The sequence below is a fragment of the Verticillium dahliae genome, genomic scaffold (assembly GCF_000150675.1).
Source record: "Verticillium dahliae VdLs.17 supercont1.21 genomic scaffold, whole genome shotgun sequence".
Lineage (NCBI taxonomy): Eukaryota > Fungi > Ascomycota > Sordariomycetes > Glomerellales > Plectosphaerellaceae > Verticillium > Verticillium dahliae.
Window position 1 is genome coordinate 601,102 of NW_009276924.1, and position 27,561 is coordinate 628,662.

Sequence of the window (27,561 nt, forward strand, 5' to 3'; positions counted from 1 at the left end):
GGTCCAGTGAGAAGAAGCAAACGTGCCCGCCGGAGGTTTCGGGCATGGTTGGCATGAAGCCGGCCGGCACACCTTGCGCCTGGACCAGTTGAGCAAAAAAACCGAAAAATCAATAGATCACTCATTCTCCCTTTCTTCAGCTGGGATGGTGGTGGGGAGAGGACAGACATGCGATGCATGGCAGGCTAGAAATGTAAAGTGAATGCATATCCGTCGTGGTCCGACGAAAGAGGGGGATCGCTCCGAAGTGGCCGAGGGGCAGCGTTCCCCAGCACCACGACCGCTCACCAGGCTCGACCGACGATCAGCATTGTGCCAAGCTGGGTACCAGCATGCTATTATTAGTTTGTCTGTGCTCCGTGCGTGGGGCAACAGGACCTGTCAGAACCCCCAATGCTTGACTTCTCGGTCGACTGTCTTGCGCATCATGGTCGAGAGACACAGCGAACGGATGCTTCCTACCTATGGTGTGAGCTGAACCAGATATCGAGGTGCCATTTGACAACACAAGGGACGTGGGAACCTCGATCTCATCTCATGCTCCGACTCGTGCGATCGTCGTGCCGCTCCAGCACTGACGAGCTGCATAGTGATAGTGGGTGTCGTGGTGCCTCCAATGAGAAGCGGCCCGGCGGCGGCATGGGACCTGATCACCGTTCGTGACGCAGTCAGTCAATATGTGCCAGGGTGCAGGCGTAAGCCACTCGGCAACGAGCACAAAGGGAAGGAGAATGGCGCGCATTGGCGCTGTGGTTCGAAGTCGTCGTCGTCGTCGTCGTCGTGGTCAACCTGTTTGCCCGAGTTGCCATATGGTGGTGGCTCCACAGCACAGCACGCCAGCACGCCAGCACGCCAGCAGGATACAGGCAGCGAGCGATAGAAGACCTTGTGCTTGTGGAGGGCCACAATACAGGTCGCCAGCCACAGCGCAGACGAGTCGAGGGCAGCAACAACGTCTCATTGGCGCATGCCGCGTGATGGCTGATAGGCGGCCTGGCCACAGACCAGGGGTGTCGTGTAGGCGACCAGCCAATCAAAATGCCATCATAGACGCCCGACGACCGCCGACACCTGCCTAGTGCCGGACCCGTCCCTCTCTCTTTCCCCTCTTTCCCTCTTTCCCACAGCCTTGAGCTCTGTAGCCGCCGGCTCCTGCAGCTTTCTCTGTCTCTCTCTCGAGCCCCACTTTCTCGAGGTACCGCGATGAACCTCGCCTTGCACCCAATGCTCAGCACCACTAATCAGCACCCATCACCACCCATCACCACCCATCACCACCCATCACCACCCATCACCACCCATCACCACCCATCACCACAAACCACCACGCAGCGGCCCCAAACGTCAGCACCACCCGGAGCCGTCTTCCCTGTCTCCTCGTCTCTGGATGGATGGACGGAGGGCCCGCCAGGAGAGATGAGCACACACGCACATGCCATCGCCCCAGTCGACCGCCAGTGTGATGCTACTTGCTTCTGTCCGCCATCCACAGCTTGTGGTGCCCTCGATGGCCTCCTCATTGGGTCAGCCCCTCGAGTGACGGGCTCTTGTGTCGCTCCACCCTAATTCGCATGCTTCCATCGGACGGGACAGCCCATGTACAGCCCATGTAGCTCGTTGTGACAAACGGGAACCAAGGAGAAAGGACGGCGAGGGGTGGTCACCATGGAAGCGTACCACACGCATCGTTGTCGACCTCTTGCTGCCGGGCCCTCCCCTGCGGGCCGCGATCGATGGCCTACCATATAACCCATAGCCTTCCCAACCAACTTGCCCTTCCTTTCCTCTTTTTCTCTCCTGTAGCAAGCATCCAAATCTCTAATTTCAGGTTCTCGTTGTGTCTCCTCCCCTTTCCCCTTGTGGTTCGTTTTTGCGTTCTCCAGAGCTGGCCTCTACCCTCATCGTCTCTAATTCAACAAACAACACACCAAACCGCCAACACCAACTCACAACCATCAAGCAGAGTTGCCGGTCAACTGGTGTCAAGAGAGACTTTATTTTGTTACTGAAACCAACACCTTTTTTGTGTCCCCATGATTTCTGTCTGCATCGTCTAATCACCACTACCCCCCCAAACAACTAATCAACGAAACCTGGAGTTTCTTGCTCGAACACATCTTCAACACCAGAAAATACACTCATCCCGCAGTCTCGTCATAGTCAAATCACCAGCGAAAATGTCTGCCATTCAACTCTCTTTCTCTCTCCGCGTCTCTTCAGGCGTCAAGACCGTCCACCTTCTCGGCTCCTGGGACAACTACGTCGGCCAGCTTCCCCTCTCCAAGGACAAGACGTCCTCCAAGTCCGGTTCCTGGAAGGGCACCTTCAAGTTCCAGGGCTCCACGCTCGAGCCCGGTCAGCGCTACTGGTACTACTACATCATTGACGGCTACCACGTCGCCCACAACCCCAGCGTCACGTCCACCGTTGAGCCCACCACTGGCCGCGCCCTGAACATCCTCGACGTCCCCACCGACGGTTCTTCCCGCTCCCACAAGTCCTCTTCGTCCTCGTCCAAGTCTTCGTCCAGGTCATCGCACTCCTCGTCCCACAAGAGCTCCTCCTCCTCGTCTCGCCACAGCTCTTCGTCCTCCTCCAGCAAGGACAAGGAGAGGTCCCGCGAGCACCGCTCCTCGCGCCACCGCGCCTCGGGCCTGTCCGTCGACATCCCCAAGGGCCGCCCCCTGTCGACCTCGCAGATCAAGGCTCCCAAGCCCATGTCGCCCCACGCCACCCGTCACATCCTCGACGCCGACTACTGCGACGACGAGACCATCGACGAGCTGACCGCCCGCTTCGGCGCCGCCGGCTTTGACGAGGACGACATGGTCACCGACTTCAGCAACTCGCCCGTCTCCTCCACCGGCTCGTCCCTGTCCTACCGCTCTGACAGCTCCAGCCCCTCGTCGTCCCTGTCTGGCTACTCGACACCCGGCTCCGACGTCAGCTCCTGCACCTGCGAGCGCTACGGCATCACCCGCAAGGGCGAGCGCGTCAAGATCGACTGTGGCGGCGACCGCTGCGGCTACGGCGACTCGAGCTCCGACTGTTCCTCCTCCATCTCGGAGGATGACGAGTACCAGGTCGAGCCCGCGTCGTACAAGAAGCACTCCGTCTCCGCCTCCGGCTCTCGCCGCAACGGCATCGTCGTCCGCTAAACGATGCGTGAGACACTGTGACAGAGGACGCCGGAGGTGCCGGAAACACACACGCAATCACGCGCATGCACACACACACACATGAGAGAAAAAGCCCCTCCCCCGGCTGTACATTCCCTTACTCGCTGCGGGCGACGCAGGCCGCCCTCTCCCCACGCGCCTTGAACCTCGACAGAGGATACAAGGGACGCGCTGGGCGGCCTGATGCTCGCCCGCCCACGTCATCCACAGAGGTGTCGTCGGCAGCGGTTTCGCCCCCGAGCTGGTCCTCGGGGCTTGCCGGTTGTCCCGGCGCCCTCGCTACAAGTGGTCGATGCTGCGACCCCGCGTCGCCGGTGGTTTCCCGTTGGTCCTGTCGTTTCCGACAAGACGAAAGGGGGGGGACCGCCGGCCGCGTGACGATCACGTCGTTATTTTTTCGAAAACAATAATCAACGTCGGTTTGGTTACCCGACTGACAGTGGAGCTTTTCGTCAGGTCCGTCTCCCGGTGACTGATCCCCGGCCAGCCTGAGCAAGGCCGAGCAATGGTCGGTCCATCGGAAGGGGGCGACCTGCGGAACCGTGACTCCAGGGTGGATAATGCGACGGGAGGAGGCTTGAGCATGTTCGGGCGAAAGCGCGCTGCTCCCTCCTCCGTTCGCGGGTGGGAAATTGATACAAGTAGCTGGCCTCGACTGGACGGTGGGAAAGTCTGAGCAAGCCGGTTCCTCCCTTGGGCGAAGCAAAAGTCAAGATACAGGTTGCCGCCCTCAATAGATGACGTTTGAATCTATGCGTGTAATGTGCCATGGGTGATGTAAATATGAATTCACGGTGGTATACTTGTGGTGTGGTGGTATTTTGCCGTCGGCTATCTCAGTGGAGCACTGTAGATCTGGACGTGTTATTGGAGGCCAGGTGCTGTACTAGCTCACGGCTGTCTTGACGCTCAAGACGTTGTGAGAATCTGATGTTTTCTGAGCCTGGGCGTAGGTAAATAGAACGGCAGCGCGTAAATGTTGAAAAGGTGCCCTACAGAACCCGAGAGACATGCAGTAGGAGTCTTGGTCTACCAGAACAGTGTGAGGTGACAAGTCTCTGCCGTTGGCTACTGCTCAGTACTGGCGTGCAAGGTCGCTTGGCACGGGTACAAATGTGTGTAAGCAGAGGCAGGCGGTGACCGGGCCGTAATGCAAGGATCATGGCGGTAATGCTTGTCTGGATGCACCGGGTGAGAAGACTCACATGGACAGATTCTCCATTGCTTGTGAATATTCTTGCTATGCTTCGTGATGTATTCTCAGCGTCTTGGGTATTGCGTACCTTTCACGGCCAAACCTCAAGCGCTCGGGTTTCGGGAGAAAGCAAGGGAAGTCGTGGCACCAAGAACAGAAGCTGTGGAACCCCCAACGTCACTTCCCTCCACCCACTGGACAGACTAGACGGGAGTAGGTTGGCAAGGTTGGGCCAATAATTTGGCGGGGTAGCTGCGACTTTCAGGGACCAGTTGCTCTGTCCCGTCGGTTCGGGGGTGGGCGAGCAGGAGCATACAGGCAGGCAGCTCACCTCAGTTGAGAGAAGGAATGGGAATACCCCGCCATTTGAAGATGTTTCACGTGTTCAACATCACCACAACCTGCCTCCCACTGACTTCGACTCTTGCCCATCTATACTGGGACATCATCGCGAAAAGCTACTACGACTGAAGTACCTGGATACAATTGCGAAAAGCCAGCTGCGAACCGTCATCATGGCCGACTACCCCATCATCGACTCCCACATCCACCTCTACCCCTCCTCAGAAGTCGACTCGCTCGCCTGGGCCACCCCCGAGAACCCCATTGCCGCACAACGCTCCGTGGACGAATACCGTGCCGCCACGGGCAACCCGTCCAACCTCAAGGGCTTCATCTTCCTCGAGACCGACCGCAAGCACGACCTCGCCAGCGGCGCCGCCGACGGGTCTGGCTGGGAGGGCCCCCTCGCCGAGGTTGCCTGGCTCCGCCGCATCGTCGAGGGCACGCCGCGCGAGGGCGAGGGCCACTCGGCCGCCGATGCCTCCCTGTGCCTGGGCATCGTCCCCTGGGCCCCGCTGCCCTCCGGGCCCGAAGTCCTCGACCGCTACCTCGACCGCGTCCAGGAAGTCGCCGGCCCCGTCGCCTGGCCCAAGATCCGCGGCGTGCGCTACCTCCTCCAAGACAAGCCCCACGGCACGGGCATCGAGTACGACTTTGTGCGCTCGCTCCAGCTGCTCGGCCGCCGCGGCCTCACCTTTGACCTCGGCGTCGACCAGCACCGCCGCGGCAAGCAGCAGCTCGAGGACGCCCTCGTCATGATCCAGCTCGCCCACAAGGATGTCCCCGACGACGAAAAGGTCACCGTCATCGTCAACCACCTCTGCAAGCCCGACCTCACCGTCATCAACACGGCCGACCCGTCCTTCCAGCACTGGCGCAACGCCATGTACTCCCTCTCCAAGTGCGACAAGACCTACATGAAGCTCTCGGGCGGCTTCGCCGAGATGGCCCCGTCGCTGTCCTCCCAGCCGCCCGACGCCATCTTCGAGGCCCTCTTTGCCTGGCTCGGCATCGTCCTCGCCACCTTTGGGCCGCGCCGCACCATGTTCGCCTCCGACTGGCCCGTCTGCACCGTGCGCGACGGCGCCGCCGTCGACGACGCCTCCTGGCGCAAGTGGAAGCTGCTCGTCGAGCGAATGTGCTACATGGCCACCATGGACCCCGAGGACCAGGCCGAGCTGTTCGCCGGTACGGCGCTGCGAGCCTACGGCATCGAGCCGAGCAAGGATGCTTAGGCGCTTGAGGCTTCGGCACCAGGACGAGCGCCGCCACGTGTAGCGCGGGAGGACGTTGCGGCCATGGGAGATGTGAGTACAAAAATGGAAATGTGATACCAGACTTAGCATAGACTTTACTTTCGCTGTAGAAACCACGGAATGAATGGGACAATATGATCGATGGCTGCTGCGGGTCTCTGCCGTGTACCTGATCCGAGACCCTGGTAAGTCTCCAGAGGCCTGGCGAACCCGTCAGAGCTGGTTCCTTGGCCAGACTGAAATCACCCTTGGGTGCGGTTGTCTCTCGTACTGACCACTCTTGAATGGCTTCTCTGTGACTACGAGCCTTTGCTCTCACGACAGAGCTGATATGGGCTAGCATGCTTGGGCTTCTTCGTCTTTCTAACCAAGGATGGCTCTGGATCTAACTACATTGCAGGGCATCGAGGCATCAAGGTGATCATCACACTCATGCAATAAAGATGGCAACAGTCGAGCATTCAGTGTCCTGCACTGCACCGGCGTTGCAACCATAGACCGGTGAAGGGTGCTGCTCATCGATGCCTCAAGAAGGACCTGCCGCCATGGGTCCCGAACCAAGGCAAGCGAGCCCACACAATCTCCGATCCTTGTTTTAAGCATCAAAGAGAAGCTTGTTTTCCCGATCAAGATTGCGGGGTTCCCATCAGCCACCATGTGCCGTCAACTGCATCGATCTACGCCCTTGGAGAGATGTACCGAAGCCCCCGGCGATCCTGCTCCCCGCAAGGATCACCCGGTTGGTGGAGGAACAACGCCTTGTCGTTGGAATAGGAAGCTGGCGCCCCTGCACGCCCGCCCTCCCTGCACAACGCCCGACCTCGGGCCAGGTTGTGATCCCGCCAACAGGTCCTTGCCGGATCCTGGCTCTCCGCGTTGGAAGCAGTAGGATCGCTGCTCTGCGCGGGACCCTGACCTGCCAAAGGGGTCATGTTGCAGATGCGTCGCCAAAACAATATACACCTCCGCCGGAAGAATTATGTGCCACGACTAGGAGTGCCAAGCAGCCTTTCGAGCAGAGAACAGGACGCTGACCGGGCGTCTGCGTGGAGAAGAGGCAAGCCGATATAATGAGAGCTCTCTGTGTGGTGAGGAGCCGGCCCTGGATGGCATCCATCAACATAGCAACACACAGAGACACACACCAAGACGCCACACCACGACGGAAGACAACATGACCCAGCTCTCCCTCCTCGGCACTCTGCTGCTCCTGGCGTCCTCGGCCGCCGGCCAGACGACGCGCACGACGAGCACGACGCGCACAACCCGCGTCACGACCAGCACCATCAAGTGGCAGGCCTCCGGCGGCGTCTCGTGCCCCCACCCGGCCGTCAACACAGTCTGGCCGACGCCGACGGGCAGCACCTCGTACCCGACGGCGTCGGTCATCCCGGCAGGCGCCGTCTTCGACGGCCGCATGGCCCTCTTCGACCGCAAGGGCAGCCCCGGCGACTGCAGCGGCCAGAAGGAGCAGGACGAGGCCGCCGCCGTCTTCATCCTCGAGCCCGGCGCCACGCTGCGCAACGCCATCATCGGCCCCGCCCAGGCCGAGGGCGTCCACTGCCGCGGGCCCTGCACCATTGAGAACGTCTGGTGGGACGACGTCTGCGAGGACGCCGCCACCTTCAAGGGCGCCGGCCCGCGCTACGTCCGCGGCGGGGGCGCCCGCGAGGCCAGCGACAAGGTCTTCCAGCACAACGGTCAGTCGTCCCCTCCCCCCCTTGAAACCCCGGAGCCCGTGAGAATGGGGTTTGCTAACGATGACCACATCTTTCAGGCGAGGGCTGGCTTCACATTGACGGCTTCTACGCCAACAAGTACGGCAAGTTCTACCGCTCCTGCGGCAACTGCAGCCAGCAGTTCCAGCGCCACGTCAACATTACCAACTTTGTTGGCATCCAGGGCACAGTCGGTGAGTGACAACCCCAAGTCTCAAGGCACAATGCCCGCAAAGTGTGAGAACAATGACGAAAAGTGGCTATCGACTAACCTGGATCGAACTCTCAGTGGGCGTCAACCAAAACTACGGAGACACCGCCGAGCTGTCAAACTACTGTCTGGCCAAGGTCGGCGTTGTCTGCACTCGCTACAACGGATGTGTCAAGCCCTGTGAGGCCGGAGAGGTTGGCGAGGGCGAGCTCGAGCCTTTCTGCAAAATCAATGGCGATGACTGGAGCTAAGTACCTCGAAATGATTTCTTCATGAATCTGCCTAGGTTGGAGGCACAGGCGTCCTAGCATAGCATTCATTGAAAAACTTTGAAGAAGCGGGTCATAAGAAGACACAATCAAACCATGCCAACTCGAGTGACCCGGGTATCTAATCATCTATTTCTGAAAAGCGATTAACAATGGCCCGGTGATGGCACCATACTCCCGGCCAACCAGGCTATCCAAATCGATGTTTCTCTTCATTACTTTTGCCATATGAATAGCTCGTTCCTCGCCATGACATCCGAGCTCCGCCGCCTGTCAGCCTTGCGTCTTGGTCTCGACGACGGGCGCGACGATGGGGATGGCGCATCCTGACTTGCCTTGACTGTTGCGGATGGCACGACGCTGTTGTCTCTCCTTGCACTTCAATGCATACCCGGGCTCATTGGCCTTGCGCCATTCAATGTGCGCTTCGTACTCCATCTGACTCCGGGTATTTGAGTCTTTGGGTTTCGCCACTGGTCGCGCGAACTGTGCGGGCATAGGGGGCCCAGGAGCCGGCCACTGTAAATGCTGCGGAGGAGGGGGCAATTGGTTGTCAAAGTTGCAACCGGGCCCGAAAGGTCCCAAGCCAACTCCAGGACCCTAGCCGTAAGCAGGAGGAGGCATGGGTAAAGGGCCGTGATAGCCAGGAGGGGGCGGTTGATGCATGATGGGTCCTATGTGAGTCGGTAAAGGTCTCAATCCAGGCATCATATGGAAGGGGGTGTCCGCGGGGCCGAAAGGCGGCAGCATTGGTAGTGGGTTGTCAGAAAAGCCAAAGGAAGGGCCCGCGAACCCAGGCGGAGGTGGCATCATGACGCCTTGAGGTCCCGCGTTCGGAGGCAAGCATGGGTTGGGAGCAGGTATGCATGGTGTGTTAGGATAGCCGGCGAGAGGGGCAAATGGAAGTACGTTGGGGACCGGTGGTACAACCGGCATCGGAACTGAGCTCTCTTGCGTGGCAAACTCAGTACAATCATGTTGCTGTATGTTGTTTTGGACCATTTCCTGTAGGCTCTTGCACTCCTTGGCGTACTCAGCCAGACAGCTGATAGCGTCGATGAAAGCTCTCTCTTTGGCAGCAATTCTGCCCCGAGGACTGATCCTATCGTTCGGTGACTTGTTGACGACATGGGTGGTAGAAGTACAAGGTGCAGCGTCGACGATGAATTCTTTTGCGGTAGGATCGAGATTGGTGGGCAAGTGGTGTGGCCTGCCGGTAGGTCTGATGCCAACGCCTGAGTCGTCTGACTGGTCCCGTTGCCGGTGAGATGACCTACGGGCTTTGTGACAGTCATTCTCCATCGGTCGCATACCTATCATCTCTTGCATCTTTTTCTCCTTGGAAGCCTTGCTCAACTTGGCCATGAGTTCGTTGTACTGATCAGCTTTAGATATAGGGTTTGTCTTGCGAGCGTCTTGGGTATGGAGGCCTTCAATGTTTAGTACAGCGGAGTCGGTAAATATAGCGGCAGACGCGCGGGCTGCCTCATCATGGAAGTTACCCGGACTGTTGCAGGGGTTCGTCGGGTCTTCGCGGGACTGTGTTCGAGAAGTGTGTGTCTCGTCTGTATCCTCAGGCGCAGGTCGAGTTGTTGGAGTACTCGGCGAACATGGATGATCGGGGTCCTCGATGCTCATAATTTCTGCCATCGGAAAGTCACCGTTGTGGGTACGGCATGTCTTTTTGTCGTAGCATTCGTCATGCTGAAAAACAAAGTCGAAGACAAAAGTCGAAGTCTCTGGTCCTTTTCGAGACGACCGGTGGATGTCCAGGAACGCAGAAGCAGCTCGCTTGGCAGGAACTGCAACAGCATCGTCAGCCACGGCAATGCCGCTTAAGAGGCCGACGCTGCTGCTGTGCGTATCTTTTGAACCCTTGATGACACAGCCGCTGGCATCTGAGAATGGATCTGCGATGGAGTGACTGCTACTGGCGACTCGTACAGGAGAAGCTTCGTGAACGGAGCCATATTGGTGGGCAGAGTGATAACCGGGGTCAAGACTGGAGGAACTATTACGACTTCGCTTCTTTTTGTCAACCGCCGGACCACCATGATCCTCGTGAAAGTACATCACTGGCTGGCGCCAGTTGGTGCTGTGGAGAGCCTCAATGAGCTTGGCGTTGCTCTTCGTGGATGAAACAGACATCTTTTGTGCGGTAATTGGTTAAGGGTGATACGCGGATTTTTCGCTTGCAGTCTTTATAGCCAAAACGAAAAGTTGAATCAAATCCGATCACAGCTTAAGACCGTGTTCCTGGTGGATGTCGTGGAGTGGGTTGCTGTAGTTGATGACGAGAACCTTGAGGTAGTCAAGCTGCCAGCAAGAGGAAGAGGTTCTTGAAATTAGAGGCGCGTCAAGAGCCAGGAAGCAAGGCCGTGCCTGTAGTAGGCGCTGTTCAGCGAAACCTATCGCCAAGGAGCAATCGTGAGGGGAGCTAACCTTTTGTCTTCAAGAAGGCTCTTCGGTACGAGAGTCGACAACGGGTTTATGTGCAATCAGGTGTAAAGCTGAATGGGCCTTTTAACAATCGGTACCAATGCAATCAAGGCCAAGCTTTATTTGTTTCCTGTCGATGTCGTGCTCGGTTGTTGGAGAGGCTTCGCTTCCGAATTAGAGACCACGATGCGAGATGGAAAGGCAGTGGGGCTTTGCCAGAATATGACCCGAATCGCTGCTTGCATGGAAACAGAATGCTTGCCAAAAAACCGCTTCGCACTCTAAGGGCTGAGGTGAGGGTGTGATGCGTGTCCGAAAAAGAAGTTGGCTCGAGGAGGTGTTGTTCGTGATGTTGGTGACGGCGGGAGGCTGGTGACAAGCTAGGTACTTTAGACACAGACACCATGGGCCGTTCGACGTCTCAGTCCTGCTGGCGACAAGCCCTTGGCTTCTGGGGGAAGCAACGACAGCGTCGTGGCGCCTTCTTCCACTGCGCGGATTTGCATACCGCCTTGTACCTTCCAAGACTTGTCACAACTTTCATCATAGAATCGCATAAGATGAGCCGAAAAGACTGTCTTGATCAAGGCTAGACGCTGAACAATCTAGATGCTTATTGAACCTTGACACCAGCTCACCCAGGAGATGCTTCAGCTCACCCAGGAGATGCTTCAGCTCACCCAGGAGATGCTTCAGCTCACCCAGGAGATGCTTCAGCTCACCCAGGAGATGCTTCAGCTCACCCAGGAGATGCTTCAGCTCACCCAGGAGATGCTTCAGCTCACCCAGGAGATGCTTCTGTTTGATTGGCCACAACGCCAAAAGAACGGATCATACGAACCCATTTTCGACACACGGGACTCTCGTGTCTCCAAACCAAAACCATCGTAAAACTCTCTCACAACAACCCCACTCTTCATTGAGACATGAGGGTCGTACCCAGTGTGCCAATGGTTGCTACCTAGAATGACTGGTGGGTGCTACCATTGAGATATGCGTGGAATGCCCTCTGTCGCATGGTCAGTTACGTGCTCAGGGCAGAATATACAGTCCAGCTGGCGTCACTTACAGGGTTACGGGTCTGCATGTAGACAGTGCCTGGTCCTGTGAATTTGCAGACGAGCCCCTCGCCTGAGGAGATGCCCGAGATGATGCCACCCGAAGCCACGCGCTCAATGATGTACTTTGTGTTCCACGCGACAAGGTGTCCATTGTCGACGATGTACTTCTCGCCAGGGATCAACTGTTCTCATGTCAGTGACGAAAAAAATCGACTCAGCATTCAGCACTCTCTCACATCTTTACGGATGATGGCACCGAAACTGGTGATCCAGAGTAGACCGGTCCCGCTGATCTTGTACACAAATAGGCCCTCGCCGCTGAAGATGGCTTTGCCGAGACCCTGGCGCTTGTAGTCGCAAATGACGCCCTGCGTCGACGCGACGTAGGCATCCTGGCCTACGGACCAGAATTCTTTGCCCGTCAGGCGGATGCTCGTCAGATCACCCAGCATGGCGGGGGCCAGGAGGACCTCGCCAGGGCCCGTGAACGTTGACTGGGCGAGTTCTGCGCCGGCCACGAGCTTCTTCATACTGAACTTGAGCTGGCCCCGCAGAGTGACGGTCGGCGACATGGCAATCATGGTGCCCGGCTTCGCCTTCAGGGGACAACCTACGGCCAGCTGGATGGTGAGGATGGTGTTGCTGTCGCGATGGCTGATGCGATAGCTGCCTCCGTTGAACGTGCCGACATCGTCCACGGCAGACGTGCCGGTCGCGCCCACAAAGAGCTCCGGGGGCGGAGCGCCCGAGATGAACTTGACCGGCCCCTGGTTCGGAACTTCATCCTCCTCGTCCTCGTCGCTATCTCGGTCAAAGGTTTGCCCTTTTTCTGGGGGGTAGGCCGCCGTAGGTGGTCCATCGAAGGATGGCGGCCCGTCAAATGCAGCAGGGGGCGGTGGCGTCGCGGTTGAGTGCTGTTGGCTGTCCGGGCTTGCCACTGTGTGCAGAGGAATCTGGCTCTGCTGCTGCTGCTGCTGCTGAAGCTGATCAACCGGGGGCAACGGGTAGTTGTGCTGTTGCTGTTGCTGCGGTGATTGTGACGGGGGAGGAGGATACTGCGTGGCGCTCTGAGCAAGCGGGGGACTTGTAGCCTGTGGAGGAGGCGGGTATGAGTTTGTTCGCGACGATTGTGGCGAGGGCTGTTGCTGGGGAGGTGCTGGGTAGCTGTGGCCTGGCTGAAGTGCTGACGGGGGCGCGGGGTAATGAGCGGCCTCGCCCGGCTGCCCAGCGGATGGCGGAGGTGGATATCCTTTTGGCTGCGCCAGAGACGGCGACGGCTGTTGAGGAGGTGGCACCGAGAATGTTGTTGGTTGATGCTGGCCAGATTGAGCGCCCTGTGGAGGAAGAGGGTATGAGAATGTAGTTTGCTGAGCGGGAGGGGAGGTTGGAAGCGGGATCGAGGCAGCGGCGGGAGGCGCGGGGTAGCTCTTTCGAGGTACTGGCAAAGGTCAGTCAACGGGAACGCCAGCGCGAAAGCAAGTTCCGAGAAGTAACGAGTAACGAACTGCCAAAGAATCTCTTGCCGGAGGACGAGGAGGGAGCTATTTGATCGTGAGTATTGGCGCTTGATCTGAGAAGGCATGGATGCACCGACGGGGATCAAATTGTTGCGACATGGTGATGATTGCCAATATGAGATGTAGTCTTGTTGCCCAAAAAAGCGGCTCTGTACCTCGGTCGACCGCCGTGTCTCAAGTCGGTGCTGCAAAAGCTGTTGATGACAGGTCAGCCCGTAAGCACAAGGGCAGAACGGAGGAGGAAGTCGAGAGACGAGAGGTACTGGGTACAGTCCTTCCCCCGCATCCTGTTGTCGCGACGGAGCCTTCTCACCTCAACCTCAAGCACAGCCACGCGACACAAGCGCAACAATACTGAGCTGTCTAATTCTTTTGTTGCGGTTAGGGTGCTCCTGCCTATTGAACCACGGGGAGGCAGCAAAGGCAATCGTCAAATCCCTGATCAAAGAAGCTGAATTAACGGACAAAGAGGAAGAGTAGGTGGCGCGCCTCGCGACAGCAGTGCCAGGTCGATATAAAGAACCGGGGCGGGGGAGGAAGCTCTCGAAGCTTGGGAGGTCAATCCATTTTCCAGGGTTCAGATACTCGGCCACCTGGCCACTCGACAGGCCGCATGCCGCATGCCGCAGGATCCGGCAGCATTACCGACCGACATGCATTGCCTGGGCGGACTCGTGAGCAGGAAGGCCATGGGAATGGTGCTGCCGTCCAATGGTATTCCATGTTGGCTGCGATGCGCCCTGGTTGGGGGCCTGTAGCCGCGAGCTTTTGGAGGGGCGGCGCGTAGGGACATTGGCAGCGATAAGGCGCCTGATTGGGTGGATGATGCTCTCCCAGAGGCTGGCGACTTTGGGTCAGCTCCTCTCACACGGAATAGAGAACACAACGTGGAAGACTAATCGAGTGAGACTTGAGGGGCAAAGAGGTCAAGTAATGCGATCTGTAGGTCTGCTTTGAGACCTGTAGGTCTGTTTTGAGACCTGCAGGTCTGTTTTGACAATCCAGGAGCTCAAGTGAGAGCACTACTAACTAGGCCAGGCAGTTTCAGATGCAGGCCACGATCACGTTTCTCAGGACCCCCAAAAATCGACTTGCAGACTTTCCTCCTCGACATTCTGAGTATTCATCCAAACATACTCAGGCACTTGCATTCACCTTTCTAAGGACTGACCACGCCGACATGCTCCCGGAGCCGAATCGGCCTCCCTCCCATGTGGGGCCGTTCTTCCGGTCCGGCGCGAGGGCCTTCTGTTCGGCAGACGCTGCGGACAGTCTCACAAGGCACATGCCTGGGCCCGGCAGCCGAGCTCCGTCGCCGGTGGCTCTCGAAGGGGGTCCTTCTGTTGTTCTCCCCAAATTGAAGCACTTCCGGGCCAGCCGGCGGCCCCTGCAGATCAGACGCTGATCCGAGCGACTACTTACCTCGCTTAATGACTTTTCTCCTGGCAGATGCAGCGGTCAGATTCTTGTGACGTGCCATGGCACAGTAGGAGAGTCAACATCCTGGCCCTGGTCCCCAATCTCCGTCACTGCTACCGTGTTTGGCTGAGCATACTTACCTCCGGCTAGCCCCGGACATGCCTGCTCGGTTTCGATCGTGGTCCTCCGGCTCGGCGCGTTTTGGTCAGCCTTGACTAACGTACGGGCCGTCGTTGCAGGGTATCCTCCAAGGGGTTCGCCGTCAAGAACAGGTTGTATTTGTGCAAGAGTCAGAACTGAAGCCGATGCAGCCCTGAGTGACTCGCGTAAGAAAGCACTTGTACTGGTCACCTTTCGGTCATTCCACGACAGACTACAGCGGCGGTAGTGCCGTGCAAGGATTCGGACTGGGGGTGTTGAGAGGCGTTGAAACGCTTGACAAACGTGCGAGTCAATATGCAATAGGTGATGTTCTGCAAAAAGAATGTGTCAGGTTTTGGTCGAATGAGAGACGTGCTACCTGTCTCACAGGCGATACTTGTAGTCAAAAAATGGGTTGTGCCATATCATGACAAAAGAGATTAAAATGATGAAGGAGATGGGATTCGAACCCACGCCTACAATGTAGACTAGCACCTGAAGCTAGCGCCTTAGACCGCTCGGCCACTCCTCCGGTTGATGTGATTTCGGGCTTGACGGTATGTCACTTAGATCACAGACATGCAGCGCAGACTGGTTTGAGCACACAAAAATAAAGACTTGCTCCTAGTGCGACGTGATGTGACGAGGTCTGTGACGAGGTGTGTGACGAAAGAACGCGAGCGGATGTCGTGGACGCTGATCAGCTTGATGGATGCTGTGCAGGTTCCGATTTCCTGTATTCCGGAGTAGCCTTCAGCGGTACTGTAGACTCTTGGCCCGAAGCAGCAATCTGGCTTCAGTTCAGGGGCCTCAGAGCCTGGAAGCTTGTAGCCACATGAGAACATGACACGAATCCCCGATCAGGTCCTGGAACAGCCAGGCATGAATATGCTACAGACCCGGAGGATTTGATGACGCTGACCACGTTACCTGAAAGGCACACGATGATGGAGCTGGCGTGCGATGGCAGATGGATCTGCGCAAGTTTCAGTCGTTCACGAGTGCCTCTGTTGCTGAGTGACATTCCAACGGACCTTGGATGCAACTGGGGAGAGGGGCGCCATCGGACAAGTCGAGGCGGACCTACTTGGCCCGGGTCTGTGGATCGCCTGGAGAAGCGCTGGAGACGGGTGCCGCCCGCCCACCACCACCACCATCTGATACCCACCTACATTCCCACCAAACGCTCAGACGATCAGGCCAATGTGAATGCGCATGGATAGACGGGACGATTTGTGGGCGCAGCAGCGGACGGACATTGGTAGAGAAGGCCGGCGATACCAAGATAACCACCGCGCTTATTTATTGCGCAATTGGCCAACTCAACAGGCAAGGCCTAGCAGCACCATGTTGGGGCAGAGGGCAAAACGCGCAACGACGCCGACAGCCGAAGGTTGCTCGGATGCGTGGAAACGAGAGAGGGAGGGGTGATGGTGTACTGATGCGTCTTCCTTCATCCAGACGGTTGGGTCCGCAGTACTGTTGTGTGGCAGTAATGAGCGGGATTGCCATGATGGGCGACAGTGCCGAAGACAAGAAACACGCAACCTTACCCGTCATGCGTGAGAGGCACCTGGCGAGACAAGCTGTGTCTTAAAAACCTCGGGGACGTGTCGAGGGAGACTTTCGGTGAAGCGTGTCTCAGCGCCTTGCGTGCGCCAGCAGAGCTGACAAGTTTGGTCAGTCAAATGAACGCCCGCAGAACACAGACTTCAGCCGGGCCGGACTCAAAGGTCCAAATGAGCTGACCACTGAGCGATGGAGGCTTGAACCCTGAGTGTGATGAGAGACGGTTCGATGACGGAGGAGGCCCGCTCGGGGGGTATGACTGATAATCCTTCACCACAAATCACAAATGGGACGCATGGAGAAGGAGAAGGGTACAGTACTATGTACCTAGGAAGGGTGGGAAGATCAGAACACAGTGCAGATGCAGCAGGTGCACCCGGGCGCCAGTGGTGCGGCATAAGTCACAACCGGGATCAGAACCAGGACCATGACCACAACCGCAACTTTACAAGCAAGTGCAGGCGCAGGCGCAGCTGCGCCTGCAGCATGGACAGGGACAGGGACACGGCAGGAAGACCCAGCTAGCGCTCCTGTTCCCTCCCCTTCCGTCCGCTCCTGCCGCTTGTGCAGTTCTTCGAGGCCATTGCTCCGCCCCTTGTCGAGTTTGTTTGGCCCTTCCTGGCGTCCCGGCGCCCATTCACTCAACCACGGGGCAGGTTCGATGCAGCAGGTGATGCAGCAGGTGAAAATTGGAACTCATTCAGACGACCTACATAGTAAGGTCCTGCTCAGTGACCACTCGGCCGCCAGCGGAAGGCAGGGTCCATCTAGTTACACAGGGAATCTACCTACCCAGGGACCTGATTACGGTGGATGGGCACTGGGAGTGCGGGATGAAGAATGCAATGCAATGGGGGTATGCATTAGGCGAGGGCATATAGCATTGAAGGTTTACTAGATATCCATTTTTGACTTCTCTTTCTAATTAATATAACTAACTTTAAACCCCTATTACTTATACGATCTCTGCTAGCTTCTTAGTAATTCTTATTGATTTTTATCTCTAGTGACTATAGTAGGGTACTCGATTAGTTCCGTCCTAATTATTTACTTAATTATTACCATTTATATTTATATCTTTAATAGTTATAGTACTATCTTATTAAAGAGGTACTATAATATATACGATAATACTACTATTATTATTAGATAATCGAGATTTAATAACTATATCCTTATCTCTATATAATTAATATATCTCTAAAGATATATATCTATCGTCGCTATTCGATCTAAGCCGATATATAAGATTACTAGAATCCTATTAATAGGATTTTATTATAGGCTTTATATTAATATCCCTATCCGTAGCCCTATTAAGTAATCCTAGTAATATAGGCTTAAGTTATTAATTATATATATATCTATATAATTACTTTAGAGCGATATTTACGATATTATAATAATTATAGACGATTATTAAAGTAATCTTACTAGATAGATCTAGTATAAGTTTAGAAGTAGGAATATTAGGATAATTAGGCCGATTATCGATTAAGCTTTCTTATTATAATTAGGGATTATAGATATTAACTTCCTTAATAATAAGCTAGTTTATTCCTATTTAGTTCGCTAGCTCTTAGGTATTAATAAGACCTTCTAGGGAATCTCCTATTCTTAATCTATCTATTTATCCTATATTAATATATCTATTATCTCCTATTATATTAAATTCTATTAATAGAGGTCTAGAATCTTCCTATTTATAAGATTATAGTCTAGGTAATAATAGTATTACTTCTATAGAGGCCCCGTTATTATAAACCTATTCCTTAATATTATTACTTTAGCTCCCTAGAATACCTTCTATTATTTATTAAAATTTACCTTTTAGCTATTAAGGTTTAAGTCCCTCTTATTAAGGTTTAAGTCCTAATTAGTTTTAATAATAGATTATATCGTTAATAGCCCTTAGACCTCTAGCTATAATAGGATTACCTATTTTTATTAATTATAGTACTTTCGATAATAAATAATCTATAATTAAATAAATAAATCGTCTAAGATACGAGTTTAATTATATTAAATAATTACCCCTAGACCCTCGATAATACCTCGTAATAATAAACCGATTATATAATAGAATTATAGCTATATTCTTAGACTTTTATATAATTATAAGGAATACTTTAGATTATCCTAACCTAGGACCTATAAAAGCTCTTCTCGTAGAAACTTTATTAAAGGAGCGATTCTCTATTATTATCGTAGATATAATCGATAATAAGCCTATAACCCTAGAATAATACCTTAGAGAAGCCCTTAATAGATACTATTTTAGAGCTTAGGCCTACCTAAGACATATTAGAGGTCGAGACTCTAGAGACCTAGGAGCTATACCTCTATTTATCTTAGAGTATAATTATTTATCCTAAGTAGTATATTAATTTATATAAGGCTTATAAGACCTCGAGCTCCGCTAGGAGTCTATTAAGAAGTCTACTATATAAGTAGATAGTCTAAGAGATACTTATACCCTTATCTAATAAGCTAGATAGATTATTAAGGATCGAAAACTTATTATAAAGGCTTAAGTAGAATAGACTAAGATTAATCTTATTAAATAAATAGTACGAGCTTAGTAAAGTAAAAGTATAAAGAGAGTATTAGCTAAGTTCTATAGCCTTTTATTATTAGATAATTAATAAGATAGTAATATTATATTATTAATAATTATTATATTTACTAGAATTATTTACCCTATCCCTTAATAGATCTAGATATTATAGAAATAAGTTCTTATATAATATTAGCTAATTAACCTTATTTAAGCCTAGAGCTTTACTTAGAAGCTAGCCCTTCCTATTCCTATATAAATAATATTTAATTTAGCGAATAGATATTAAAGTACTAAGTATATTACTTAGGTATATTAAATCCTACTAGGCCTATATTATAAGCTTTAATAGATAGGCTAATAAAGATCGTTTACCTCTAAGCCTCTAGTATAGCTATTATATTAATAACGCCCCTAAGCTTAAGTACCTTAGTAACTATAATAGAATATAGGAAATTAGGATAGCCGCTAATCGCTACTATAATTAATTAACCCCTTTATTAATAGGATATAGTCTTTAACTAGAGCTAATAGCTATATAAGGGTAATATACTATATTTATAATATTAAGGGATATACCCCGCTTACTAGTAAATATAACTTTATAGCTATATAACTCTAATAATAGGAAGTAGATATCCTATACTAGAAGGGTATCGAAGCCTAGAATACTATATCTAATATAGCCTTTATAAGTATAGGCCTAGCTATAGATAATATTACTATATAGCTAATAAAGGTAGGTATTATTATAGAGGTTAAGTCTTCTAGATCTAGAGATAATAACTTAGCTTAACCCTAGGATAATAATATTATTCTATTAAATATAAGTACTATAATTAATTCTTATTTATATAATATTAAGTTTAACGATAAGATTATTTACGTTAAACTAGAAATAATTAAAGACGTCTTAGATTCTACTTTAATATAGGTATTCTTAATTATTATTAGACTATTAACTAAGAAGAAATAGAAAGCCCGTTTATTAATTACTTCTAGGGAAATAAGACTAGAATTTAATATACTTAGGTTATAAGTATTATTACCTAATTAACTATCCTATCGAGGGGTATTATTAGAGGACCTAGCTAATATAATAGCTATACGCCCTAGGGTAACCGCCTAGAATAGAGGATTAACGACTCGTACTAACTATAAAGCTAGGAAGCCTTAATAGGATAGGTTAGCCCTTATCGTTAATTAGGATAATACTATCCCCTTTAATTACTTAGCCTTTTTTAAGAGGTTTACTACCTAAATAAACCTTATAGAGATTATATAGATATCCCTAGATACGATTAAGTATCTCTATAGATACGTGTAATAACCAAGGAAGCAGGGCGGCCGCGAATCGACGACCCCGCGATCAGGGAGCGCGATAAGATAAGAATCGGGCCCACCTAGCAAATCACGTAATAGCTTACTTAGATATAAAGGGTGAGTCGTCGAGCTCACTAAGGACGCCGCAATGAGCTAGGGAATAGCTTACGGGATAATATACCGTAATCCTAATATTATAGATTATTAATAACTAATTAATAAGCTATCTAATATAGGCTTACTACTTAATATAATAAGGATAGGATAGTAGGTATATAAGGACGGATATTCTAGATTTATAGATATATTCTTTCTTATAATAGTAATTAATCTAAGTCTTACTTTATATTTATTATAATAAGTACGTAACGCCTTACGATACTATATCGTCTTAGAGTTATAACCTAAGCTTCTATAAATAGTAACCCTAACCCTTTAATAATATTCCCCCTTTAGAAGCTACTAAGTCGTAATATTTTAATTACTCTTATTTAGTAGGTTTACTTTATAATACTAAGTAATACTTATTATAGGAATAATATCTATTAATAGCGTCGGAAATAGCGCTAATAATTTAGCTACTATAATCTAGGAGCTCCGTTCAGAGAACGAATAGCTCCGAGCCTTAATATAATAACTTTAAGGCGGAACGAGTATAAAAGCTCTTCCCCCTTAATTATTCGACGGTAACCCTAGGGCACTTCAGTCTTTTATTACCTAGGTATACTAATACTATAAAGCTAATAAGGGCTAACTTAAATACTAGGGCGAGAAGGTCGCTAACGCCTCCTCTTACCTTAAAGGGGACGCCTTATACTAGTTCGAACCCTTTATTAGGGACTATTCTACTTATATTAAGAAAGAAGATATAAAGTAGGCTACTTAGGATATCTACGTAGGTATAAACGTATTCGAAGAAGCTATTAAAGGAGCGTTTAAGGACGTAGACGAGGAACGATAAAACGAAAGAAAAATCCTTTAGCTTAAATAGACCAGGCTAGCTACTAAATACGCTACGGAGTTTCGACTCTTAGCTAATCGATTCGATTAAATAGAGTCCGCTCTTATAGCCTATTTCTACGAAGGACTTAAAGACGCTATTAAAGACGATCTTATCTAGGAGGATAGACCCGAAACCCTTACCGAGTATATTACTATAGCTATTAAAATTAACGATCGCTAGTACGAATATAGAATAGAAAAGGGATAAAAGCCCGCTATAGGATTATAGAACCCTCATATTCCCTATTATCGATCTAATTAAGGATATAAGTATTAGTACGATAAACCCTATATTAATATAGCTTAGGGATAGACTACCTATATAGGACTTATAGAGCTCGATAATATTAGATATAGTAAACCGAAGGATCTTAAGGATATAAAATACTATAATTACGGTAAAAACGGGTATATAGCTCGAGAATACTAGTAACCTAAGAAACCCTAGAAACCTATAAACGAACGATAGCTTAACTATACTTAATACTAGGATTACGCTAAAATTAATTAGACCTTCTATTACTAGGACGATTACTTAACTTATAAAGATAATAAGGAATAGAATAGATAGTTCCTTAGGGCATTTATAGGATAAAGAACCCTAGCTATAATAATTACTATTAAGAAGGAAAGACGAATTTAGAAATAGGCCTAGTAAGTAACGCCGGAGACCTAAGAAATCGATATAAACGAAGAAAGGGCTTATAAATAAGCTTACTTAGAACTATAATTAGCTCCCTACGTAGGACTAATAAACGATATAGAATAGGATAAATATATACGAGCTAATAAAGAAGAATCTCTACTCGGATAGACCTAACCCTATATACTTATATAAGTATACGAAGTTAATAGCCCTAATAAGGATTACGATCCCCTTATATTATAGGATGAACTTATCTATTATGGGACTAAGCTATAGAAGGCTAGTGCCTAAAAGTAAGAAAGTATAAAAGAAAACGTATAACTTATAATAGGAGACTATCTAGTACTCTACTACGCTTACGAATAATACTATTAATTATTCTAACCCGAATACGTCTATAACGATTATAAATACTATTTTAAGGAGAAGGCTATATACTAGTTTCTCCTACGTAACTACTAAATCGAGCTACGAATAAAAGTAGAATTCGAATAAGAAAGTCGTAAATAGATCCTATATATAGACGAATATAATTAAAGTCGGCTTATATTCCGATTAAACCCTATTTATTACGATAAATACTATTAAGATAATATTAGATAGGAGGACTACGATAATAACGTATATATAAAGCACTATATCGCTAAAGCTAGAGATTAGAGACTCTATTATATAAAGGATATTAAGAAGCTACTCTTCCGCGTCTATTATAAGAGTAACGAGAAGAACGATAACTTAGACGGATTATATATAATATAGCTACCTATTACGCTACCTTCTTCGGGAAAAGGTAAGTATCGGTCGGATAGGGATAACGACCGATAAAGGAAGTAAGAGCAATCTACTTAGCTAAACGAACCTATAATACGAATTACCTCTATATAAGAATAAACGTAGGAAGATAATAAATAAGCGCGCTACTAAATAATAGCGCTTAGGGTAATTATATAAGCCCTAAATATATTAATAAGAATAAAATTATATAGAAATATAAAGAGGAACCCTATTAACTTAATATAATAGAAGGATAAGTAATCTTATACGGAAGAGGGATCGTAAATACGGAGACTACGCCCCTCTAGGTATTTATCTCTCGCTATTAAGGTTATATAACCTTCGATATTATTAATATAAGAGGAAAATAAATTATCCTAAGTATCCTATAGCTTAGATAATAGAACCCTTAAATTAACTAAATAGCTAGCTATATCTAGTAGAGTACGTTAGCCCTTAAGGAAAGACTTATAAACGGTCTCTTAAGCGACCTCTAACTAGCCTTTACGAATAAGGATAACTTAGAGGAGATAACCTTAGAGGAGCTTACGATAGAATAATAAGAAAGATTATAGAATATATTTAAAGAATATTAGAAATATAAAAAGATCTTTAAAGAGGAAGTTAATATAGTATTACTTAAGTATATATATTATAATTACGAAATCCTAATTAAGGAAGGGGAGAGCCCCCGATTTAATAAGATCTATAGATTAAACCCTTAATAGATAAATATTCTCGATAAATACTTTAAGGAGAACCTTAAAAAAGGATATATCCGATTATCGATATCCTTAATAGGATACTTAATTCTCTTTATATTAAAGAAGAATAGTAAAGAAAGACTATATATCGATTATAGATAATTAAACGATATTACTATTAAGAACTATTACTTATTACCTTTAATATTAGAATTTAGGGATATATTAATAGGAGCTAATTAATTTATAGCGCTCGATCTTAAAAGAGTATATAACTTTATCCGTATTAAGGATAGAGAAGAATAGAAAACGGTATTCCGAATACGATAAGGATATTATGAGTATTTAATTATATTATTCGGATTAATTAATACCCCTATAACCTTTTAAAATATAATTAACGATATATTACGAGAATTCCTAGACGTCTTCGTAATAGTATATCTTAATAATATTCTAATCTTCTCGAAGATAATAGAAGAATATAAAGGATATATTTATTAGGTCCTTATACGATTATACTAATATAAGCTATTAATAGAATTAGAAAAAGCTAAGTTCTATATATAGGAAGTAGATTTCCTAGGGTATACGATTACCCTAGGAGAAATTAGGATAGAAAAATCTAAAATAGTAGCTATTAAGGAATAGCTATTACGACCTAGCAGCTTCCGAAGGGGGAACACTATTAGAGGGTTAGGGTTACTATTTATAGAAGCTTAGGTTATAACTCTAAGACGATATAGTATCGTAAAGCGTTACGTACTCGTTATAATAGATATAAAGTAAGACTTAGATTAATCACTATCGTAAGAAAGAATATATCTATAAGTCTAGAATATCTATCCTTATATACCTACTATCCTATCCTTATTATATTAGGTAGTAAGCTTATATTAGATAGCTTATTAATTAGTTATTAGTAATCTATAATATTAGGATTACGGTATATTATCCCGTAAGCTATTCCCTAGCTTACTACGGCGTCCTTAATAAGCCTAACGACTTACCCTTTATATCTAAGTAAGCTATTACGTGATTTACTAGGTAGGCCCGATTCTTATCTTATTGCGCTCCCTAATCGCGGGGTCGTCGATTCGCGGCCGCCCTACTTCCTTAATTATTATATAATACTCCTCCTCTAGGCCGATATCCTAATAGCTATAAATAGTAAGTCCTAGCCGCCTATAGTAGTTCTTCTCTTATTATCCTTATTAACTATAATAAAAATATTAAGTTATATTATAAAACGTTCGTCTACTAAAACCGATTAAAGAAAGGCGCTCGCTATTTTAATTAACTCCGAGGGCGAAATTAAGATACCTTATACGGGGTACTTTAAGTAATATCTCGTCTATAAGACCGCCCCTAATTCTTCTCGCTATAGGGAGTATATCTATCGTAGTCGCTCTTATAATAATATAAGCGTAGTTTCTACGCGTAAGTTAGTCCTTAATAGGGTTATAGTCCTATTTTCTAATAATCGTCTAATAGAAAAAGCTCTTATAGAGTAGAAGAAGCGAGAGGCTAAGATTAAGGATACTAAAATAGAGTTAGAGGTACTCTAAACGAAGTTAGCGATAGCTTTAGGTCGTTTATCCCGTCTTCGTAAGATATAGAAGGCGGCGAAGGCTCGTAGGGAAGAGTTATTTACTCGTAGGATTCGTTAATTAGATAAGGAGGACGGCGTCCTTCCTCTAGGCGGGGATAACCTAAGCCTCGAGGCTTAGGAGGCTAACGTAGTATAGGACCTTTAGGAATAGGGTACTAGCGGCGTTATAGACTAGTCCTCGTTAAGCTTTAGGGAGGAATTTTCCGACCTTAATCCTATACTAAGCGATAATATTCTTAGAGTAATTATAAATAGTTTAAATTCTTAATTAATTCCCATATATTTTCTTTATACCTATAATTCTTCTATTTAATTAAATATTCTTCTTATTTATTTATCTTTCTATAATCGAGGATTCTTTCGATTTTATACTTATTAGTATTTTCGACTTCTACGTTTATTTCGAGTAATATATTATATAGTACTAGCTTTAATAATATAATATAAAAAACGGGGTAAATCTTTATATTCTCTAATAATAAGAGGTAGTAATTAATATCTAAGAGTTTCTTAAGAATTTTAAATAATCCTAGTTTCTTAAAATCTAATTTATCGTTTAATCGTTTAGTTTTAATATTTTAGCGGATAAGGTAGACGCTATCTCCCTCCTATAAGGATAGTCCCTTTATCCTTATCTTATTAGCGTATATAGTTATTCTAGTATATACGAGCTCGAGGTCGAGCTTAATTTATTCCTAGATCTTATAGATATTAACCGTAATATTAATCGCTTTTAGTATATCTAGTACTTCGTAGCGTTCTATATAAGCTATAGAGTTATACCTATAATTAGTATAGAAGGGTAATTCCTTTATTAACTCGCTTAGTAAGCTATTATATACGAACTATACGATAGGTAATAATATAACCTAATTATCTTATTAATAGTTAATATAATACTAAAGGTATTACTCTAGAATCTAGTTCGTTCTCTCTATCTATCTATCTATCTATAAGTAAAAAGCTATAGATAGCTTATATTTAGCTCTAAGTTAAGCGATAAGCGATTTCTAGAAGTTACTAGTAAAGAGCTTATCTCTATCTAATACTAGTTCTTTTAGGAGTCCGTATTATCCTATAATATTCCTAAGGAATATATAAGCGAGGTCTTCTACCGTTCCTATAGCTTTATATAGGAGAAAGTAGGAGTATTTAATAAATCGGTCGATAATTATTAGGATATTATCGTAAGAGGTCCTAATTAAGGGTTCCTTCGATAGTAGTAAGCTAGTAATAAAGTCTAGTAAGACTAACTCCTAGGCTATAGTTAGTACTAATAGTACTTTAAGTTCTCTATAAGGCCTATATCTCTCTACCTTGCTTTTCTTATAGAGGTTATAGTTATAGATTACTATTATAACGTTCTATCTAGTTCCTTTAAAGTCGTAATATTTTCTAAATCGGGCGAATATTTTCGCTACTCCTTAGTATCCGTAGGCCTTAGCCCTATAGACTTATTCGATAAGCTCTATAGTACTCTTAGGTAGCTTAGCGGGTTTTATTTATATAATAACCGCTAAGGTACGGTAGTATAGGATTAGATTTCCTTCTTTATCGCTTACGAGGATTACGTTATTATTTAGGGGTATAGTTTATTCGTAGTTTAAGTATCTACTTAAGATATCTACCCTACTATTCTTAGATCCTTTATAATAGATAATAGTAAAGTTAAATTCTAAGAGGAATTCCGCTTATCTAATTTATCGTTTATTAAGGTCTTTATTCGTTATAAAGTATATAAGATTCTTATAATTAATATAGACTTTAATTTTATATCGTACTCTAGAGAGATACGTTCTCTATTCTTTAAAGGCTTCGATAATTACTATAAGTTCTTTATCGTATATCTAATAATTAAGCTCTAGTCCGTATAGCTTTTTCGAGAAGAATACTATTAAGTATAATCGTCCTTAATCGTCCCTCTAGCTTAATTATCCTCTAATAGCGAAGTCAGAGGCATCTATCTTAACTTCTATAGGTTTTTCGGGGTTTATTATCCGGAGGACTAGCTCGCTAAGGATAGCGTCGATAATTTAGCGAAATGCTTTTTCTTAGGGTTCGTTCTACGCGAACTCTATTTCTTTAATTATAAAGTTTATTAAAGGATTAACGGTCTTACTATATCCTTTTAAGAATCGTCGATAGAAGTTAACGAAACCGAGGAATATTCTAACGTCCTTAACGTTTTTTAGTATAAGCTATTCCTTAATAGCTACTACTTTAGATTTTTCTATCCTAATTTCTCCTAGGGTAATCGTATACCCTAGGAAATCTACTTCCTATATATAGAACTTAGCTTTTTCAGGCTCTATTAATAGCTCGTACTAGTATAGTCGTATAAGGACCTAATAGACGTATCCCTTATACTCTTCTATCGTCTTCGAGAAAATTAGAATATTATCGAGGTATATTACTACGAAGACGTCTAGGAATTCTTATAATATATCGTTAATTATATTTTAGAAGGTTACGGGGGCGTTAGTTAATCCGAATAGTATAATTAAATACTTATAGTATCCTCATTATATTCGGAATACTATTTTCTATTCTTCTCTATCCTTAATACGGATAAGGTTATATACTCCTTTAAGATCGAGCGCTATAAACTAATTAGCTCCTATTAATAT

General features: G+C 47.3%; 6 protein-coding genes and 1 non-coding gene across 7 annotated transcripts; 4 read left to right on the top strand and 3 right to left on the bottom strand.

Annotated features, from left to right (window-relative positions):
- Positions 1 to 1,799: 1,799 nt before the first annotated feature.
- Positions 1,800 to 3,930, top strand: VDAG_08683 (GTP-binding protein EsdC). Its single transcript, XM_009652992.1, has one exon. It carries the CDS (start codon positions 2,178 to 2,180, stop codon positions 3,156 to 3,158), a length of 981 nt encoding a protein of 326 aa, XP_009651287.1. The 5' UTR covers positions 1,800 to 2,177; the 3' UTR covers positions 3,159 to 3,930.
- A 959-nt stretch (positions 3,931 to 4,889) lies between these two features.
- VDAG_08684 (amidohydrolase family protein) lies at positions 4,890 to 5,951 on the top strand (the record flags this gene model as incomplete). Its single annotated transcript, XM_009652993.1, has 1 exon — positions 4,890 to 5,951. One exon carries the CDS (start codon positions 4,890 to 4,892, stop codon positions 5,949 to 5,951), a length of 1,062 nt encoding a protein of 353 aa, XP_009651288.1.
- Positions 5,952 to 6,669: 718 nt separating this feature from the next.
- VDAG_08685 (pectate lyase) lies at positions 6,670 to 8,152 on the top strand (the record flags this gene model as incomplete). Its single annotated transcript, XM_009652994.1, has 3 exons — positions 6,670 to 7,672; positions 7,750 to 7,884; positions 7,980 to 8,152. Exons 1-3 carry the CDS (start codon positions 7,147 to 7,149, stop codon positions 8,150 to 8,152), a joined length of 834 nt encoding a protein of 277 aa, XP_009651289.1. The 5' UTR covers positions 6,670 to 7,146.
- Positions 8,153 to 8,770: 618 nt separating this feature from the next.
- Positions 8,771 to 10,318, bottom strand: VDAG_08686 (uncharacterized protein; the record flags this gene model as incomplete). The annotated part of the gene is made up of 1 exon (XM_009652995.1): positions 8,771 to 10,318. One exon carries the CDS (start codon positions 10,316 to 10,318, stop codon positions 8,771 to 8,773), a length of 1,548 nt encoding a protein of 515 aa, XP_009651290.1.
- Positions 10,319 to 11,570: 1,252 nt separating this feature from the next.
- VDAG_08687 (DUF124 domain-containing protein) lies at positions 11,571 to 13,286 on the bottom strand (the record flags this gene model as incomplete). The annotated part of the gene is made up of 3 exons (XM_009652996.1): positions 11,571 to 11,618; positions 11,907 to 13,108; positions 13,265 to 13,286. 3 exons carry the CDS (start codon positions 13,284 to 13,286, stop codon positions 11,571 to 11,573), a joined length of 1,272 nt encoding a protein of 423 aa, XP_009651291.1.
- Positions 13,287 to 15,196: 1,910 nt separating this feature from the next.
- VDAG_20233 lies at positions 15,197 to 15,279 on the bottom strand. The gene has a single exon. It is a non-coding gene; the product is annotated as a tRNA-Leu (tRNA).
- A 1,464-nt stretch (positions 15,280 to 16,743) lies between these two features.
- Positions 16,744 to 17,480, top strand: VDAG_08688 (uncharacterized protein; the record flags this gene model as incomplete). The annotated part of the gene is made up of 2 exons (XM_009652997.1): positions 16,744 to 17,172; positions 17,466 to 17,480. The coding sequence occupies 2 exons, from the start codon at positions 16,744 to 16,746 to the stop codon at positions 17,478 to 17,480; spliced, it is 444 nt and encodes a 147-aa protein (XP_009651292.1).
- Between the last annotated feature and the right edge of the window lie 10,081 nt (positions 17,481 to 27,561).